General features: G+C 38.9%; 1 protein-coding gene across 1 annotated transcript in view; it reads right to left on the minus strand.

Annotated features, from left to right (window-relative positions):
- Nucleotides 1-362: 362 nt before the first annotated feature.
- The window catches only part of LOC124158795, a 42,454-nt gene continuing 23,725 nt past the window's right edge, over nt 363-19,091 (minus strand). The window contains exons 6-8 of the mRNA XM_046534113.1: nt 14,230-14,417; nt 5,678-6,330; nt 363-572 (exon numbers count right to left, since the gene is read on the minus strand). Of these exons, the coding sequence (XP_046390069.1) occupies nt 544-572; nt 5,678-6,330; nt 14,230-14,417 (870 nt within the window). The 3' untranslated portion in view covers nt 363-543. The remainder of the gene's footprint in view (nt 573-5,677; nt 6,331-14,229; nt 14,418-19,091) is intronic.

The raw sequence follows: 19,091 nt of genomic DNA on the forward strand, positions 1-19,091 counted from the left end.
TGCGGTACTTGAAATTGGTATTTTCGGCGGAGGAGTAGCTTTAAGATATTTATATCCACAATGAAAAGTTGTAACACATGTAAACTCATTTTTTATTACACTTGGCGTTGAATTAAAATATTTTCGTCTGAAAAGTAATTCCGGCACCGGAGAGAATGTAAAAACACCACCCTTCCTATATTTTCGCGACATCCCACGACGCTACACCCATTCATTCCGAGACGAACAGCGCTTTTGAAAACCAGTCCCTCAGGTTCGCAGCCTAGTGTGCTGGCTACCATTGATGTTTCGAATGAACACAAACCTTCACAGAAAAATCCATATTACTTAGTGAATACATAAATGAAGGTATTCCACATAAATCAAATAATGATTGGGGTTTATTTTCAACTTTTTTATCAAAAATTTTATTTATAAATAAATAAATCCAATCATTCTAAAGAACACTTATGATAATCAAAGTCAATCCTTCAGATTTTAACTGTCAAACGCCGGTCCTTTGTGTTATGTGAAATGGAGTCACATCACCACCAGAATTTTCTATCAATAGTAGCCATTTTCATTAGTGCGACCTGAAAAGGAAAAAGATGAAATAATTGGTCATGCATCATTGCTCCTAATTTAAAAATACAAATCAATTGTTTGATGAGAAAATGATACTAATTGGAATTACGGGTAAAACAAATGCTTGATAAGTTTCTTGATGGCATCACTACTCAAAGCATTTCTCGGGAATACCAATTCGCCAAGAGATGGATCATAAAATATGGTCTGATATAGAAAATTCGTTTTCCAAATCAGTAGAGATATGAAAGCAGTGTTTTCCTCCACTTCAGCTAGAATACAAAGGAGATTACTGATGTTGCTCTTCATTCACTTTTGGCTTTCAAAGCTTTAGAAATAATTTACATAAAGATTTTGTGTGCAAAACAAAGACTCAATGCATGATCATATTTGTGGATGAAAGAATATTGCTTTTTACAATGGAAAATTAGCACACCGATGCTTTTATCAAGATCTCATTTTAAACTCTGCAGCCATCATCGGTAAATTGTACTGGAACGGAGGAGCAGGAAAAACTTCAACATATAATTAATCGACTCAGAAACAAAAGTTGGAGGAATCTTTTTGATCAGGGTCTCCAAATATCCTCATTGTTCATTGTTAGATTAGAACGTTTTCGAAGTGATACGGCGCACCATCAAAATACCAGTGGTGTGAATAGCCCCACAGCAGCAACGCTAGGGTAAAAAAGTCATCCTGGAATACTCAGGATTAGCAGTAAATCGAGGAGACCCAAGAGAGAGCAAAATTGAGTTTTTTGGCCCACGACCCCCAAATTTTTCTGAGCAGCTCTAAATATTTACGAGGCAAAATAATTCCAGAGTTATACTTATTTTTAAGACACTTTCACTGATGAATTTTTATTGTTTTTTCTATCGCTTTCTATTTGACTCTTTCAGGCTCAAAAACCAAAGTTTGAAGGACTGGCTACGGCATCATTGCCTTGAAACTTACGAAGATAATTATTATCAGATATCAGTTATCATATTTAAAAAACGATGATATTGATAGTTAAATTTCAGGTTTCTGTGGTGGCATAAGGATGACTTCTTAGAATTTAGGGCGCAGCCACGTATAAGTTTGTGAGTGCGGCAGTTTCGTCAGCTCTGCTCCTGGCATCTTCAGGCAAAAGAAGACCACCAAGAGAGCTTGCAAAACTGGCGCAGAGACAACACAGAGAAGGCCGCTGCCCAAAAGGCCGAGATTTCATGTTATCAATAGTGCCAACCATCGGAACGTCTCACAGTGGGCTAGAATCGAAAAAAGCTGGCCAAAACCTCAAAATCGATTTTTTTGAGCTAGGAAGTTGAAACTTCGCATACACATTCTCAAATAAATTGTGCATAACCACCCAGATTATTTTGGTCCTGTGTTTTCACTTTAACAACATATGTGAGGTCAAAGTTGAGCAAATTTAGCGAAAAACGACCACCCTCGATTTTTTCTGAAAATTGCCGACTTTATCCTCGTGCAGTGGTTTTATATATAGTTTTATCGACAAAACTGTTATACCATCTTAATTGACACTTCTTATTCTTTCATTTGAAAGGTTTTTAAAGATTTTGTTTCATCAATAACCATAGATACATAACAAAATGGCGGAGCCTGTTTTCAACCCATTTTTTTACATAAACGTAGAAAAAAAGTAGACATTGTCACCGGCTTACACTAAGTAACTTATATCATGTCGTTCTTTGAAGCTTCTGTATTGTGAATCTAATGTCAAACCTTGCACCAATTTGCAACCCCGAATTTTAAATCGTTTTTTCGAACGCACGGACGACTCCGGTTCTGGCCGGCGGCGGCGGAGAGTACGGCGACGCGGCAAGCGGGTGGATGCAATATGGTCTCATTCACTTTGATGTGTGGATAACGGATATATTAGCGACAGAAAATAATCACCAGAACGTAAAATTAATAAATATTGCTACGAATGACTCTCATTATGCAATCGCTGGGCACTGCAAGAGGTGCACTGAAAGGTTTCTTTCTTTGAGTGCATTCCATGGAGAATTGACTTAAATCGCGTGCTTAAAGTGGGGAAACGGACTCTTTTACTAACTAATAAACTTTTTAACAATAACAAATAATATATTCCTTAAACGTGATGGATAATGGCTCAATACAGTACTTGATTTTGCCGAATTTTGCCAAATCAAGTACTGTCTTGGTGCTTGAAGAGTTCATTATTCTTATCCAGTAAGGTTATTTAGTTTATATTCTTGATTTAAAGCAATTAATAACGATTCCTTATGCAGCATAATTTACATGTTGCTCTAGTTTAGCCAGTGCAGATGGAAGTCAATTCATGTTTTCAGGGTTGTATCGAGAGAACGAATAGGAGGAAAACGAATGCAAAAGGAAGATACAGTGATCATCCTCGGAGGCAAGAAGAACTCTTGCCAAGTGGATAAAATGTAACCCCGACTATTATTTTATGTCTGATTGAGAGGCCCTCTCACTAAGTAATTGTGTCCATGCAGCTCACAAAATTTCGGTGCAAGGGTCTTCGAAAATCTGAAATGCCAGGGATATAATATTAACCCCAGCGATGAAAGAGTGACGCGAGCATATGATTTCATTTACCCGAGTGAAATTATTGTAGCAGAGGTTATATAAGAAGTTTCCAAAAATGGTTCTGCATGTTACTGCGACTCGAATCTTAACGTGCATTTCCACAGATCCAAGTTTCGCGTCGCATATAAAGTGCACTTTAATTTGCAAACACGGCTTTGACAGCAGTTAGGACATGCGCAATATAATCGCACGTGAGAACGAGGGCCTATGTCTCATGAATTATTGCTCGTGAGCACCTTTGTGCCTTCTTGTTTAGGTATAAAATGCTGTTCGTTAGGCGAAGCAGGAAATAGGCACGAGTATTCAAAAGTCATCACAATTATTCTAGATTTCCTCTTCAAATAATTTAATTTTCTCTCTCTCTCACTGATGCTTTAAATACAATAATGGTATGCCACCAACCGTACATAAGGTCTTCATTCAAGGAGCTGACATTGCAAAAGAGTCCATTCTTAATTGCGACAACTGTCAGGGGAAGCAATATAGGCTCGGTATAAGGACGTGAGAAAGTTCCCTGAACGATTGACTAGAAAAATGGCACGAGTGGCCACAAATAGGGATTTATTCCGACGACAACTCCTAATGTCATAACTGTTAATGACAAAAATTACGCCAATCAAACTGGAGGAAACACACAGCTTGCCGAAAAATGTAATGGATCTGTTTTTGAAAAAGGAAAACAATGCTTTAGCTCAGACAGTGAAAGTGATAAAAACTCGTCAGATAGTGAATGAAAACAGTAACCTTTTATTGCTGACAGTGCTAATTGCAGTATGTTAGTTGGGAAAAGTGTAAATTGTGTTGCTTTTGTTTATTTTATATTTGTATGGTAACATATTTCTGAAAAATAACCATTTTGTCAGCAGCGCAGTTTATTAAGAATAATGACGTTGATATATAGGTAAGAGATTTAAATAAATACTTTAAACTGAGCATAAGGCATAGATTAAAATAGACTGTATTTCTTAGAAAGAATACATTATTCGATGTGAGTAATATGCCTTCCGAAACTTTTAAAGCTAGCAGGAGTTCAAACCAAAAACAAGTTCGAAGGGCTCGGCACTACAACAATACTATAAAACGACCGCTGTCAGAAGGCCTTTAAATATGTATAGCAGGTTAGGAAGGGTAGGCCATGGATCATCGAGGACTCTTGCCTAGAAATAGATCTTGTTTGTTAATAAAAGAGTCCGTTTCCCCACTTTAAGCACGCGATTTAAGTCAATTCTCCATGGAATGCACTCAAAGAAAGAAACCTTTCAGTGCACCTCTTGCAGTGCCCAGCGATTGCATAATGAGAGTCATTCGTAGCAATATTTATTAATTTTACTTTCTGGTGATTATTTTCTGTCGCTAATATATCCGTTATCCACACATCAAAGTGAATGAGACCATATTGCATCCACCCGCTTGCCGCGTCGCCGTACTCTCCGCCGCCGCCGGCCAGAACCGGAGTCGTCCGTGCGTTCAAAAAAACGATTTAAAATTCGGGGTTGCAAATTGGTGCAAGGTTTGACATTAGATTCACAATACAGAAGCTTCAAAGAACGACATGATATAAGTTACTTAGTGTAAGCCGGTGACAATGTCTACTTTTTTTCTACGTTTATGTAAAAAAATGGGTTGAAAACAGGCTCCGCCATTTTGTTATGTATCTATGGTTATTGATGAAACAAAATCTTTAAAAACCTTTCAAATGAAAGAATAAGAAGTGTCAATTAAGATGGTATAACAGTTTTGTCGATAAAACTATATATAAAACCACTGCACGAGGATAAAGTCGGCAATTTTCAGAAAAAATCGAGGGTGGTCGTTTTTCGCTAAATTTGCTCAACTTTGACCTCACATATGTTGTTAAAGTGAAAACACAGGACCAAAATAATCTGGGTGGTTATGCACAATTTATTTGAGAATGTGTATGCGAAGTTTCAACTTCCTAGCTCAAAAAAATCGATTTTGAGGTTTTGGCCAGCTTTTTTCGATTCTAGCCCACTGTGCGTCTGCTCCTTTACTTCTGACCCGGCTGGAATCCCTAGGAAATACCAATCAAATTTTTTGTTTCAAGGACCTACATTCGGAGTACGATCCTATACGGAAGTGAGACATGGACATCGACAGCAGGGGAGAAAGCAGGGATAGAGGCCTTCGAAATGTGGTGCTACAGAAGAATGATGAGGATCGAATGGATCGTCCGAGTTAGTAATGAGGAAGTCCTAAGAAGAGTAGGAGAGAAGAGAAGCATCATGAAAACCTTTATGAGGAGACGGATCAACCTTATCAGCAATGTATCTTGAGACACGATGGCCTGATGAAGACAATCGTCGAGGGACAAGTGGATGGCAAGAACGAAAAAGGAAAACCTCTAACAAAATATATGGAACAGGTAAAGAAGGATGTGAAAGAGAAGAAATACATAGGTGAGGAAAGATTAGCTCTTAGGAGAATTGAGTGGAGAGCTGCGTCAAATCAAATTTAAGATTGTTGACCAGTGATGATTATGATTTTTTGCTGTTCAAGATTATGTAAGCGGACATACCTCGATGTAACGGAGTCTTTGTTATGACATGTGGCGCAGTGTGGAGTGGCTTCTGCCTCCATATGGCTCCTCTTTCGCCCCTTTCCCCACCGACACTACTGTAGTCTGGAGCAGGAATGGGAGGTACTGCTGCAGGCTCGCTGTAGTCTGGAACTGGAATCACTGGCGGTGGGGGAGGTCGAAGACGACTCAGAGGAGGTGGTTGCGCAGCCAGCGGAACATCGGGTGCCCTCCTGATCCAGTTGCTTCCGCCGTACATGTTGGTTGGTTTGGAAGCGACCACGGGGGGTGTCCGATGGTAAGGACTTTCTTGCACCGACGAAGATGGGTACACTTGGGTGGCCCCGGGAAGATTTTTCCCGTAAAGATGATGGAGGGGCGACGTCCGGCCGGCCGAGTTGTTGCTATTGTTGCGGCTGACCGGGTGAAGAAGGTTCTGACCTCCGGTCAGGCTGGGTCTGGTCGCCTGTGGAAACCGCAAGGTGTAATCGGGCGGAGGGACAGGAGGCATTGGTTCCCTGGTGAGTTTCGTGGGTTTTGGCGGTCTGGCTGGTTCGTCCCTGGAATTGAAGTACGACCAGGGAAGCTGACTGCGCAGTTCAGTTGGCGGCATACCGTTCTCTCTTAGCGAAGATCGGACTTCGTTGTGGTTGCTGCCGGGAAAAAAATCAGTTCAAAATTAGGGCCCATTACGACTCTTGAGTTGCTACATTTTTAGATAAGCTATAAGACCATCTAGCGGTAATTCATAACAGTCGCGTACATACTGTGGGCAGTGGCAAAAGGGGACGGCTTCCATAAATTTATCTCTCCACAAAATCGAAGTAAAACTCAAATTCAAAGGTCAAAGTCACATGGTAGAAGAAAAGCCACTATCGGGATGATGCTACCACACGAATCGCATGATTATCTGTTCAGCAGTATACGTGCTTCTCCAGATTACACAAAAAAATCCACGGGGAAAAGAGTGTACTGGTAATTAATTAAATGTAAGCATTCCATCAAAATATGATGGTCCAAATACCGTCGATGCGAGGCCAAACTTCCTGATTTCTTCAATAACTTTGGATGACTGACCGATTATATTTCCCCAGTAGCCGAAAAATTGCCAATTAAATGTAAAGATAAATCTTGAACTGAAGGAATTAGAAAATTAGGCCTCGCATCGACGGTACTCGGACCATCATCTTTTGATGTAATGCTTAAATTAAATAAATCAACAGCAGACTCTTTTCCCCTTGTGCATTTTTGGCAGACCTGGAGAAACACATATACTGATGAACAAATGATTCTGTATTCCGTGGGGTAGTATCATTCCAATATCTCTTCGATAAAAATATCTTTTGGATTGAAAATGACATTGCGACCGAATTACAGCGTACACCATCGCTCACCTTTAAACCTTCTCTATTCCACACATTTTGGTCCTAATATCTCAACTCTCCGAGTTTCAATGTTGAACGTTGTGACCAAATGTGACGTGTTGCGTGATTATCATCAATATCAGGCTGACGCTTTCAGTTAAAAATCGGGTAAATTTCTATTTTTTTTATAAAATCTTTAGCGGATACTAATGTTCCAATTTTCGCCAGATTGAATATCTCTCACAGCGTGTTGGGGCTAAAAATTCATTTCCGAATACCCATAGTTTGCTGAAAACGAAAATAATACGGATCGGTAAAATAATATATGCAATTAAGTGATTCGGGTTACTACCGCGTCGACCCATTTTTTGGCGGACCACAGTTTGAGTCGCGTTCCAGCTGCCGCCTTCGGGTCGAGACGGGAGCTGGGACGCGCCCGAAACTGTCGTCCGCCATAAAATGAGTCGACGCGGAATTAACCCGAAAAACAATCACCAATTAAATCACCGCGGAAGCCTACGTAATAATATGCAATTTAAATCGAATAAAACAAGCATTCCATGAAAAAATATCTTTTTTCCTCATTCTATAAGGAAAAAATTTCACAACGTCGCTCATGACAACTTGTTAAAAAGAAACAAAAGACTTATATTGGTTTTGATAAGAAGGAAATCGATATTTCCTCTAGGCTACCAAACTTGCCATAAAATCTGATATGGTGAGTCATAAATCATTCATCTCTCTGAAACAAAACAACGCATATAAGCCGGATTTCTACACTTTTCTTCATCGCGACGGTTTTTTCCCATGGTGAAAATCATTGCCACAGTAGAAAATTATGGGATCACAGGTTCCGTTCAAACAACAAAAACGTCTTTGAAATGCCGCTAATACTTATGTGAGCATAGTGACAGTATATCAGAAAAATACCCTGAAAAACTACATTATCAGGAAAGGTTATAAAACCGCGTATGAAAAAAAATGTCGGTCGTGGTTGCAAATTGTCGAATTATTAAAAACAAAGTAGCTGATTTCCTCCATCTAATTTTAAAAACAGAAGGAGATAAAATCATTGGAACTGAGAGTTGGTAATCGGATGAAATTTATGACAGAGAGATATTCCCAAATCATACATAATATACATAAAGATAACAGGAGGAGGCGTGTTAATTGCAGTCAAAGATGAGATTACAAGCAGAGCAAAGAATTTTGCAGACAGTGGTTTGGAAAGTGCTTGATGTTCAATCAAGTATTCAGTTAAGAGATTATTTATATGTGCGAATAAAAGACCACCAGAATGTAGCTTAAATTCGATATAAGAGATAGATGGCCAGATAAGGTGTGTTTTCATTCTCAAGAAAATATTAGTAGTTCCATAATTAGCGGTCATTTCAACGTTCCATCGATCGATTGAGAGAAATATATATTTTTCAATGAAGATAAAGACAAGGAGTTGTGATAAACGTTGCTTTTCACATTGTATTCCAATTCTTTGGCTCAGGTACTTACATACACCTACTAGGGGTGATAACATAGACCGCTAAGCAACGAATATTCCCGAGTATATCATCAGATCAGACGCGATGATTGGTATTAGTGACCACAAAGCTGAGCACGGAAAATTCCATATCGTCTCCGATAAGAAAGCTTCGTCGAGAAGAAGCAACTTATTCTATAAGTCGGATTTCGAAGGGTTAAAGCAGTACTTATCGATACCATTCATTCAAATTAAATAAAAATAAATTAATTGTACCTATTCATAAAACAACCATGTACCTAAATTCATTTTATATTAATTCATGCCATGTATGGAATTCGATTCCTCAAGAGTTAAAAAATATCTCAGCATTCAATAATTTCAAAAAGTCTTTGTTTTCTTTTTATTTTTATGATGCCTGAATTATATAAGCGTCCGCAACTTGCAACTTTTGGTTTGTATGTTTTTTGTATGGTTTTTGATTTTGTTTCATGTTTTTGGAAATCTGTATACAGGTGGTTGTTTGAGTTGGTTGGTTGCGTGTTTCATGATTTCATCTTTTTTTTATGTTAACCTTCTCAGTCTGAGTGTTTATGATTATGTATTTATTTAGGCTCCAAAGGAAAGGATTCCTAGAGCCAATAAAGTTTATTTATTTATTTATTATTTATTGGCGCTAGTCGTAATTTTTGGACTAGCGATGCATGGAACAAGTTTGTAGCCATAATGCATGAAGCTGTGGATAATACGATTCCGAGTATGAAAAATGTTTGAATGCTGAACCGGGATGGCACAACGCTTAAGTCCGTAAAACTCTAGGACGACAAAGAGCAATGCACGCTAAATGAAAACGGCACATGCAAGTCTTACTAGTGAGAGAAAAAAAATTAATTTAGAGCATAAAAAACTATAAGAGAGACAAAGGAAATTTCTTAGAGAGGAATTGAATGAAAATAGAGGTGGAATATGTTGACAACAATCCTAAGGCTTTCTGGTCATACGTAAGGGAGGGACAGCAGTCTCTTCAATAATGGGGAACATGCACAATTTTTTATAACCAGATGAATCGGAAGACCACTATCTAAAATGGATTAGGTAAAAATTTCACAGGTGGCCTGCGGTTTTTTACTGAGATATCACTCTTTAAAAATAATTCTTTCTCGGCAGCCTGAAAACACTGCGTCATGGGGCAATGGACGCGTGACGTCACAGAACGATATTGCTAGAGACTATTGTTTATATTTTGACAAGAAAGTAAGTGGATGCTAATGATGGAACGGCATTTAGAGTAAATTATTGCTTTTGTTTCTTAATTAGTGATTTTCACTAACCTTAATTGATTATTTCATTCAAGCATAACAAGCATAATGGATGTAAACGAGAAAAAAGAGAGAAAGGTTTACAAATCTTGTGTCGTGACCTGTTGCTCAAATACCTCAAATTCCACGCCGAAGGAGGTTTTCATTTATGTCCCGAAAGATTCGAAGAAGGGGTTAAAATGGTTGAGAGCCTGCAAAAGAGACGTAAATTCTATATCGAAATTATCAACAGCTTTCTGTTGTGAGGATCATTTCAGCGTACGTGCCAGTAAGGTTGCAAGTCTTATTTTTGTGAGTTAAAAAAGATTGAATTGAGCCAAAGGATGTTATTGCTACGTAATATAAATTGAAAAGTTACAAACAATCACATCAAAGGAAAAACTTAATTATGAACGGAAAAAGAGTTATTATATTTCAAGAAAAGTATTATTATAAGATTTTTCTACCGTGTTGATGGAGACTTTCGCGGGGTGGTGCAGCATGCGCAGCAAGGTTTTCGGGTTGACCTTGCTGCGCATTTTTCTACCGGTTTAAGTACGTGTGCATGGAGCTTTGATACTTGCATTTTTCAATTCATATATATAGATAATTTAGCACAGGTTCCAGTGGCAATGAAGCTGACAAACTATGTGAACTTGAAGCTGAGTCAGAGGATGACCGGGAGAGTAGGTCAGGTATTTCCTCTCAAGTGACATCAAGTGTTGGGGTTCAAGTACGCACTAAATTCAGGAGTAAACAAACGCAAATAAAGACATGTGTTTCTGATAGGGCGACATCACAAAAAAATTAAAATCTGTAAATACCCAGACATCCCCCATTCAAAGTTTGAAGAGAAGGAAAGTCAGTGAAACTTGTGAGGAGTCGAGCTCTGAGGAGGATATGAGTGAAGAAGATGAGTACAGTTTTTCTGATAATTCATCTAATGACTCAGAAGCTGAATATCTTAATGAAAATGACTCAGTTGAAAGAAAGCAAGTAGCAATTGCAGGAATAAATTTAATTAATAGAAACCCTAAGCTATAAATGGGTGTACCTGAAAACTGTAGCTTCATTCTGGGCACTCTTCAGAGAAACACAAATTTACATATGTCCATGATCATGCTATCTCTAAAAAAGATTAGACTTAATGAATGCTTTACTATTCTCTCTGATGAGTTTAGCATATCATTCAGCACAGCTAGTAGGGTGTTCCATGATGCTGTTCCATAAATATCCCAATGAATGAAACAGCTCATTATATGGCCAGCCAAGAAAAAGATATTAGAGTTACTGTACATACCATTTCGATCAAGGTATAGCCATGTACAATCAATTATTGATTGCTTAGAAGTAGAGATAGAAAAACCATCGGACCCTGTAAAACAAGCTCTAACATGGTCGGAAAACAAGTCTGCAAATACTCTGAAGTAATTGGTGTCTAGCACACCTGATGGATTACAAAAATTACATATCTAAGGGCTTTGGAGGTCGGATATCTGATTCACTGCTTGTAGAACAATGTGATTACTTTAAATACTTGCCTTCTCATTGTGCTGTGATGGCTGATCGGGGTTTCAAACACATTGATAGCTTTCTTGGTACAAAAGGCTGCACATTAATTCCACCCCCCAGTGTTAAGTCTGAAGTTAAGAGCACCAAAAAGGAAGTAATGGAGACGAAAAAAATTTCCAGCTTGAGGATTCATGTTGAGCGTGTTATCAGACGCATTAGGGAATTTAAAATGTTAGTACCTCATGCCTGTATAGATCACAATCTTATTACCTTGATGGATGATGTGATTATTATATCTTGTGGCTTAATTAATCTTCAGGCTCCATTAATAAAGTAGCATCCTTGAAAAAATGCCTACAGTGAAAGGGAGTGCAAAATAAATTTATTACGAAAATATAACAAGAAGGATATGGGGCCAGTTCTGGGGTAACTAAAAAAAATAATCGTGTTTACAGCTGTTGAAAAGAATAGGAAAAATATTTTTCTCCCAAAATCTTGTGGCGGCAGCCACAACATTCATTACAAAATCATGGTCATACTCAATCCATAGACAAGAAGTATTCTTTGTCTTCTCAAAATCAGGAGCAGCAACATAAATTGCAGCTCTTTTTTCTTTTTTTCAGAGATAGTGTCATATTATGAGACACATTTAGTTTCCTAAATGCCGAATCGTATTTTTGGTGAGTGAAGATGTTGTAATAATTCAGAATTATTTAGGCATTAATCATACCTGAAACATATTTGTACATTAGTATATTATTTCATTACTTATATGCAAACGACTATGGAGCTGATATAAGAGAACCGCATGATAAGCTTGGTATTAAATTTATGGATAACTAATTATTAACCTCTGATGAAGGTTAGTTTATTTGATTTTAAAAATAAGTATTTATAAACAGAAAACAATGTTAAAACTTAAAAATTTTCCTATGCATTAAATAGCTTGCTTACCTGCTTGCTTTCACTCCACGCATCTCGGCGGCGACGAAAGAATCACTGTTTTTAAGGAAGGTGGCCACCATAAAGGAGTCAACCATAGTTAAATTGTCTGACTGCGCCTTCTTAAATCCCACTTCAGTCATTTTGTCAATCAGTTTTCTTTTCACCTCATTCCTCCAACAATCCCCCTCTTTTTCCATCAACAACTCCCTAACGACATTAAAGATCTGTATTCATTGAAAAACAGCAGTTTTTAGACATCGAATTTTACGGAGAACTGAGGCCACTGAGACTGAATATTGTTCGGTGACGTCAAGCCAATGAGAAAGCGTTTCGGGTCACGTGACTTTCGTCGATTTTTTTTAGAATTTCATTAGCACTTTACAGCATTTGTGATTGACGTAGACAACTTTGGCTTATATATTCGGATTGGTGAGAAAATTCTCTATAAGATAGGCTACAATAACGGGAGAAACAAAGGTCATGCATGTTCCCCATTAATGATCGAAGGGATAAAGTGACCAAAAATCGAAATAAAGCTAATTTCTTACATTCCTTGCCCTATAGCGTCTTCACTAATGTCACGACGTACATAACATCTTTACCTTTCTATCTATAATTCAAGCAGTGGTCTAGGAAAACAACTCAGATCCATTGATCCAAACAAATACTCCAGGCACTGATATCATGCCAGCTCGGGTATATAAGGAATAAGCACCAGAGATAGCGTCTTACTTAAAGATAATATTTGTAAAATCAGAAAACATTGCTCCTAAAGACAGGAAAACCGCGAACATAACGCCCATATATAATGGTGGTGAAAAGGGAAAACCCTAGTAATTACAGGCCTATCTATATCACTTACTTCCATTTCTCGAAAAACCTTGGAGCACATTATTTTCATTTCGATAATGGACCATCTAGACATCCAAAATGTGTTAGCAAAAGAAAAGGGAGGCCTCGCGAAACCCAGCTAACTGCCATATTTCATGGCATCTCAGCCGCGGTTGACAGACATGTTCAAGTTGTCGCTATATTTTTAGACTGCGGAAAGGCATTGGATAAGGTTCCAAATTCAAAGCCGATTCAAAAGTAAGAGGCACGCGGAATTGATATGCACGGATTAGGTAGTATCAAGGATTTATAAAAAACGATCACGAGCAGAGAGCTGTTTTGGATGGAGTAATCTCGGATTCTATTAAAGTTACCTCAGGTGTACCACAAGGAAGTGATATAGGTCCTCTTTAGTTCCTTCTTCACATAAATGGCATCACCACCGCAGTCACGAGCAAAATCAGCCTCTTCGCAGATGATGTAGTTATGTACAGAGATATTGATGGCATCCGTGATAGATTGGCATTAGAAAAGAACCTGCCTGCCATAAATGAATGGTGCAGTTCCTGGGAGTTAAAATTAAATTTTAAAAAGGGTATGGTGACGAATGTTAGAGTAAATGATTTCTTTTCAAGAAGTAACACAGCTAACGGGATCCAACTATCGAATGCCGAGCTCGTAAAATACTTAGGAGTCACCATTACCCTGGATCTCTCTAATGGTAAACACATATGCGAAGTATGCAGGAAAGTCAACCATAAACAGTCGCACCCCGAAGAATAGTAAATCCATCGCACAAGCCCTTCATTCCACCCCGGAAGTTGCTATTGTCAAACCGCTAGTTTAGGCCTAGTCCCTAACTAAAGTTAGATATTACTAAATTGCTAAAATGTAGTTTAAAGCGAATTTATATTTTTTTTAATAGTGTTGGTTAATACCTTTACTAATGACTCGATAAAAATGCGAAAATATATTATATGTTCCCCAAATTTTGAAAAAAAAAATAATTTTTCCGCCTAAATTGGGCATTCCATCCACAGCGCACTCCTCTGGCATGCGGTCTCATCAAATTCCCTGTTTTACTTTGATTCCCTGCCATCGCCTTAAATATTGAGCCACACCAACCTAAGAACTCGCATGAAGTCGCCGTTGTTCCGGTCGTCCTCATCCTTGGCCTGCTGGTGTGACCTCCTCTCGGGAGCCGTCCCTCTAGTGCCCTTGCGCTGACCTCCGATCCCTCTCGCGGACCGCTTACCCGAGTTGCCGAATGACCACTCGTCGTCGCTCTCCGTTGAGTCCTTGCGCTGCAGTGACTGCGAATGTGCAACGGGAGAGAGAAATGAGTCAACAAGGACGCACACCTAGACTGCTCCTTTTTTGGTGACTGATTTTCTACGCCGAAAGCCCATTGACCAACGACCATTCACCACTGCCAAGTAGAAAAAGAAATTACAAGCAGAATAGCACAGGCGAAAAGGCCTTTTTACAAAGAGAAGAATCTACTTACTGCTGAAAAATACAAGCATAAAAGTAAGGAAACAACTCATCAGCTGCTACTTATGAACCTTTTTTTCTCCATGGAAGAAGAAATTGGACGTTGACAGCAGCAGAGAAATTAAGAGTGGGAGCAACATACCTACATTGTATCAACATAATTCATCGGGAACCCCACATTTTTTGGCTTCCGATCACTCGCTTATACTTAGTACTATCATCATCGAACATTCAAGGTTATTAAAGAAGACCCTGTTCATCGTTTTCATGGTTCTCAAATTTGAAAAGTTTAAGCTCAGTGTTGGTGCCAATATTTGCGCTCCTTCGCCTGCCATTGGATGCAGCGAACTTTTCGTTTGAGTTGTTCTCTGCTATTATATCGTTGGTGGTGACCACCAGATTGTTACATATTCTAAAGAGCCTTCGTAGAGTAAACTGCTGTGAATTAACTTTCTTTGAGGCTGATTTTTTTTTAGTTTTTGCCTACTTCCTTAGCGCAAAAACACTTTGGTTTGGAAAATTTTTCGTATTTAAGAAAAAGAAAAATGTTGATAAAGGCTTCATTTTTGTACTCTAAAAATTTCAAAATGATTGCGTAAGTTTTCGGAGATTTATACGACACCAAAAGAAGACAAATTACGAACGGTAATAAGGGTTGTATTTGTCCTGGAGGTTACACAGAAAAACGATTCAAACGCCTCTTTAATGAAAATTCTAGTTCCAGCGAAACAATAATCAGCGATGGGGAAAGGCATAGAAAAAATATGATCGGGATAAATTAAAATTCCGCCGTCAATTTTATAAATAATTACAACTGAAAATTATATATTGAAATGGGAATCGGTAGGATTACAATTACTTTCAATTATGCTCCAGTACATGACGCGATCAATGTCAATATTTTTTCAAACATCTACGATCAATACCAGCATATTAATTATTTTGTTATACTATTTCATACAATAATAAACAATGCGTATGATTTAGGTACTTTAGGCATGAATAAATATGCTCTGAAAAAATGTAAACCCATGAATCAGATTAAAGTAGCTGTAATTGACTATCGATCAGTGTGCGTGGAATTCAACTTTTCACTTTTGATTACTTAAATGTGACGATTACTTGCACGAGCTTTGGAGTAGGCCACAAGTAAAAATCACTTTCTTAAAAACGTATCGATTACAAGTAAAAGTTACCAAAGATGTTACCGTTAATAGTAATGCCATTAATTCCACTTCGTTACTTTACATCACAGAATATATTTAAACTTTTTTAGGAGAGTAATTTTTACTTGCGAGGCAGATGTAGATGCATTCTAAAATAAGCTCGGATAATAGCTCACCATCGACTGACGATTACAAAAAGGGGACCGTCCATACTTTACTTCTTAGTAGCTCCGCAGAAGTATGATAGATTGCGTCCGATCCACGCTATTTTTTCCATTAACGCCCCCAAGAATATGAATGGAATTTTCCGCCAAGGGCTGATTTAAATTTATGTTTCAATTTTTAATTGACTGGCTTTAACGAGCACGACGTCGACACTGAGGTAGGATTATGTGCGGAAAGAGAAGTGTGGAAGAATCGCGTGCCGTCATTACATCCCCACCTACGAGGTACCGTGAAAGACACGGCCAGGATTTGTGGCACGGGGTAATTCCACAGCAGGCATGCAGAACTCATCCTATAGTCTTAATCAGGCACGCGCTCGCATGCCGGGCACAGAACAACGACGCGCGGTCAGACCAGAAACTAGAAGAGCGCTAAGGACACCAACATTCTACAATGCATTTAAAACTACTGGTTAGTAATGGAAAACGAAAGGTTAGCACAGTAAGCGATTCATGCATTAGTTTTAACATGCCAAAATGCATGCAGACAGAGACGCCGACTCCATGGGGCTTGAGGGGGCCCGAGCCGGATTACCCCGGAGAGTCCAGATATCGAGATTCGGGTTATCAGGGTTCCAATGTTGATCACATGACTCTTTTAAAATGCTTAAAAAACTTAAAACTCACTACTTATAAAATTTCCCGTGGAAAGATCCTCGTTTTGGGCCCCTCCAATATTTTTGTAAGTCGGCATCCCTGCATGCAGATAGCTAGTATTGACAAATATAGTACGTTTTTAACTATACATGCAGAGCCTATTTTACCTAGTAATTGTGAAGCTATCCTCAAGCTAAACAATCGCAGGTACTATGGTCCGTTAATGTTCCCGGAAAAAACGACATCTTAAATCTATCGGTCCTGCAGTCTATTTCCCTAATCATATCCTTGTCATCGTTTCAGCCATAATAATTATGCTCTCTCAATCTATCTGAACATCAGGTAAAAAGTATCCTCCTGGAAACCTCCGCAAAAGATTTCATGTAATGTATTCCCTTCGATAATTGCAATTGGGAGATCCAGGTTCGAATCCCGGCTAAGTAAAATATTTTTTCAAGGCGAACTTCATCCTTGTTGTATTTAGATTTTCCAATTCCTAATTGAATCAGTTACACTACTATGTTTTGTCGTGGCAATTTTCTTGCTGCTCGCTTTTGTTCCCACTGTCCCTATCTGGGATTTTTCTTCCTCATAGGAAAATCCTTCCGGGATGGTGGCAGAGAAATAGCTTTGCTTGGTTTCGCTAGATTGGGCCTCCTTTGCTTCCATAGCACTGGAGTGTTTTATCCCTCTTTCCCTCCCTTCCAACCCTTTCCTTTCCCTGGGGGCGCCGGCGGGCTCCGATCGCGACGGCGTCTCCATCCTTTTTCCTTCCTCTCTCCTCCCCCTCCCCGGGATTCCTGGCGTATAAGCCCCTGGCTTGGTTCCGGGCCCCGGTGCGTTGTACCCTCATCAGGGTTCGCCTTGAACCCTGAAAGTTCTTGCTCGCTTTTGTATCTACCGATTCGATCGATGGATTTTTCTTCCTCATAGGAAAATCCACTAGGATCGGTAGAATATTAATTGCGTAAGCTTGGTTTCGCTGTTAGTAGGGTCCGCCCGCCTTTGTGACGGTGCGGGATTCCTCGTCCCCTCCCTTCCTTTCCTATCCTTCCCTTGGAGGTGTCGTCGGGCTCTCATCGCGGCGATGCCTCCCATCCTTATCCTTCCTCTGTCCTCCCAGTCTCGAGGTGGCACGGGCGAATAAGTCTCGGTCTTTGTTCCCGGTCCCTCGAGAGCTTATTCTTTGCGGGGCCCGCCCTGGGACCCCCGAATCCACTGCTCGCTTTTGTATTCCATATCTTTATCCGAAACCATTCCTTTTTCACACGGGTCCCATACACCAGCGGCGTACTCCAAATGAGGTCCCACGAGGGATTAAAACATCATTCTTTAACCTCTTCATCGCATTTTCCAAGAATTCTTTCAATAAATCCCAACTTACTATTTGCCTGCACGCAAATTTCGTGAACGTGCTATCACCAGAATAAGTCCTGTGCATTACAGAGACGTGAGGTAACATTAGCCAAGTTTACACCGCCCTGTGTGATGTGAGACCATCCTCATAAAAAGTGGGCCAGATATTTTCCTCTAGATAAATAAATAATCGAACTCCAGCGGTCAAATCACTCACTACGCGCACCGAAATGTTTTTGTATTCTCTTACAGAGATTAACGGCTCTAGTCCCAAAAACTCCCGCTTGCCCCTTTAGAGCCCCAAGCCTATTGTGGCGGCTAGAGAGATAGTGGCCAGATGTAGATACATTCCACAATAAGCTCGGATAACAGCTCTTCATAGACCGAAGATAACAAAAAGTGGACCTTCCACACTTCATTTCTCACATATTACATTTGTAAATCAGACATTATACATAGACATTTATAGCAATGCTGGTACAGGAAAAAGAAAAAAAACGCTGCCTATGACTAGAAGTTTAATGCTCCGTGAAGCAAACAGTTGTTAAGCCTGTGATGCTGTTGATTGAGTGCAGAACCTAGAGTAATGGGAGAGCATCCTATTTCAGAATGGTTGAGATATTTTCCGTGATGAACGATCGCTCGATAAAGTGATGACGTACATAATGATGTCAAAAAAATAAAGCGTGCGCACGAAGCAGAACAACATTTTTAGTTTTTTTAGTGAAATAGAGAGGTAATTCAAGTCAAAATTCATTATTTACATGAAAATGGCGCTGAGGTTGATCCTTGAAAGCTTGAAAAAGCGAATACAGAGTAGAAGACTGATATGGCTCGTAGTGACATTGGTTCGAACACAAGAACCCTGAGGAAAGAGGACTTAGGCAATCGAGAGATCGAGATTTAGATAGGTCACTGTACAAAACGCGAGAAGATGATGGAATTTATAATAATTAAAATTTGTGAGGTTCATATATTACTCTTCTACTTTTAAGAAATTTCAATTGTTTTATTATTTCTTATGTAAATTCCAAAAAAATCAAAATATAAAAAATTAGAAAATGAAAGAAAACAAAAAATGAAAAAATTATATTAAGAAAATTACTAACTGCAATAAAAAAATATAAATTACTGAAATGAAAAAATGGAC

This window comes from Ischnura elegans, chromosome 5, assembly GCF_921293095.1.
Source record: "Ischnura elegans chromosome 5, ioIscEleg1.1, whole genome shotgun sequence".
In the NCBI taxonomy this organism is placed as follows: Eukaryota; Metazoa; Arthropoda; class Insecta; order Odonata; family Coenagrionidae; genus Ischnura; species Ischnura elegans.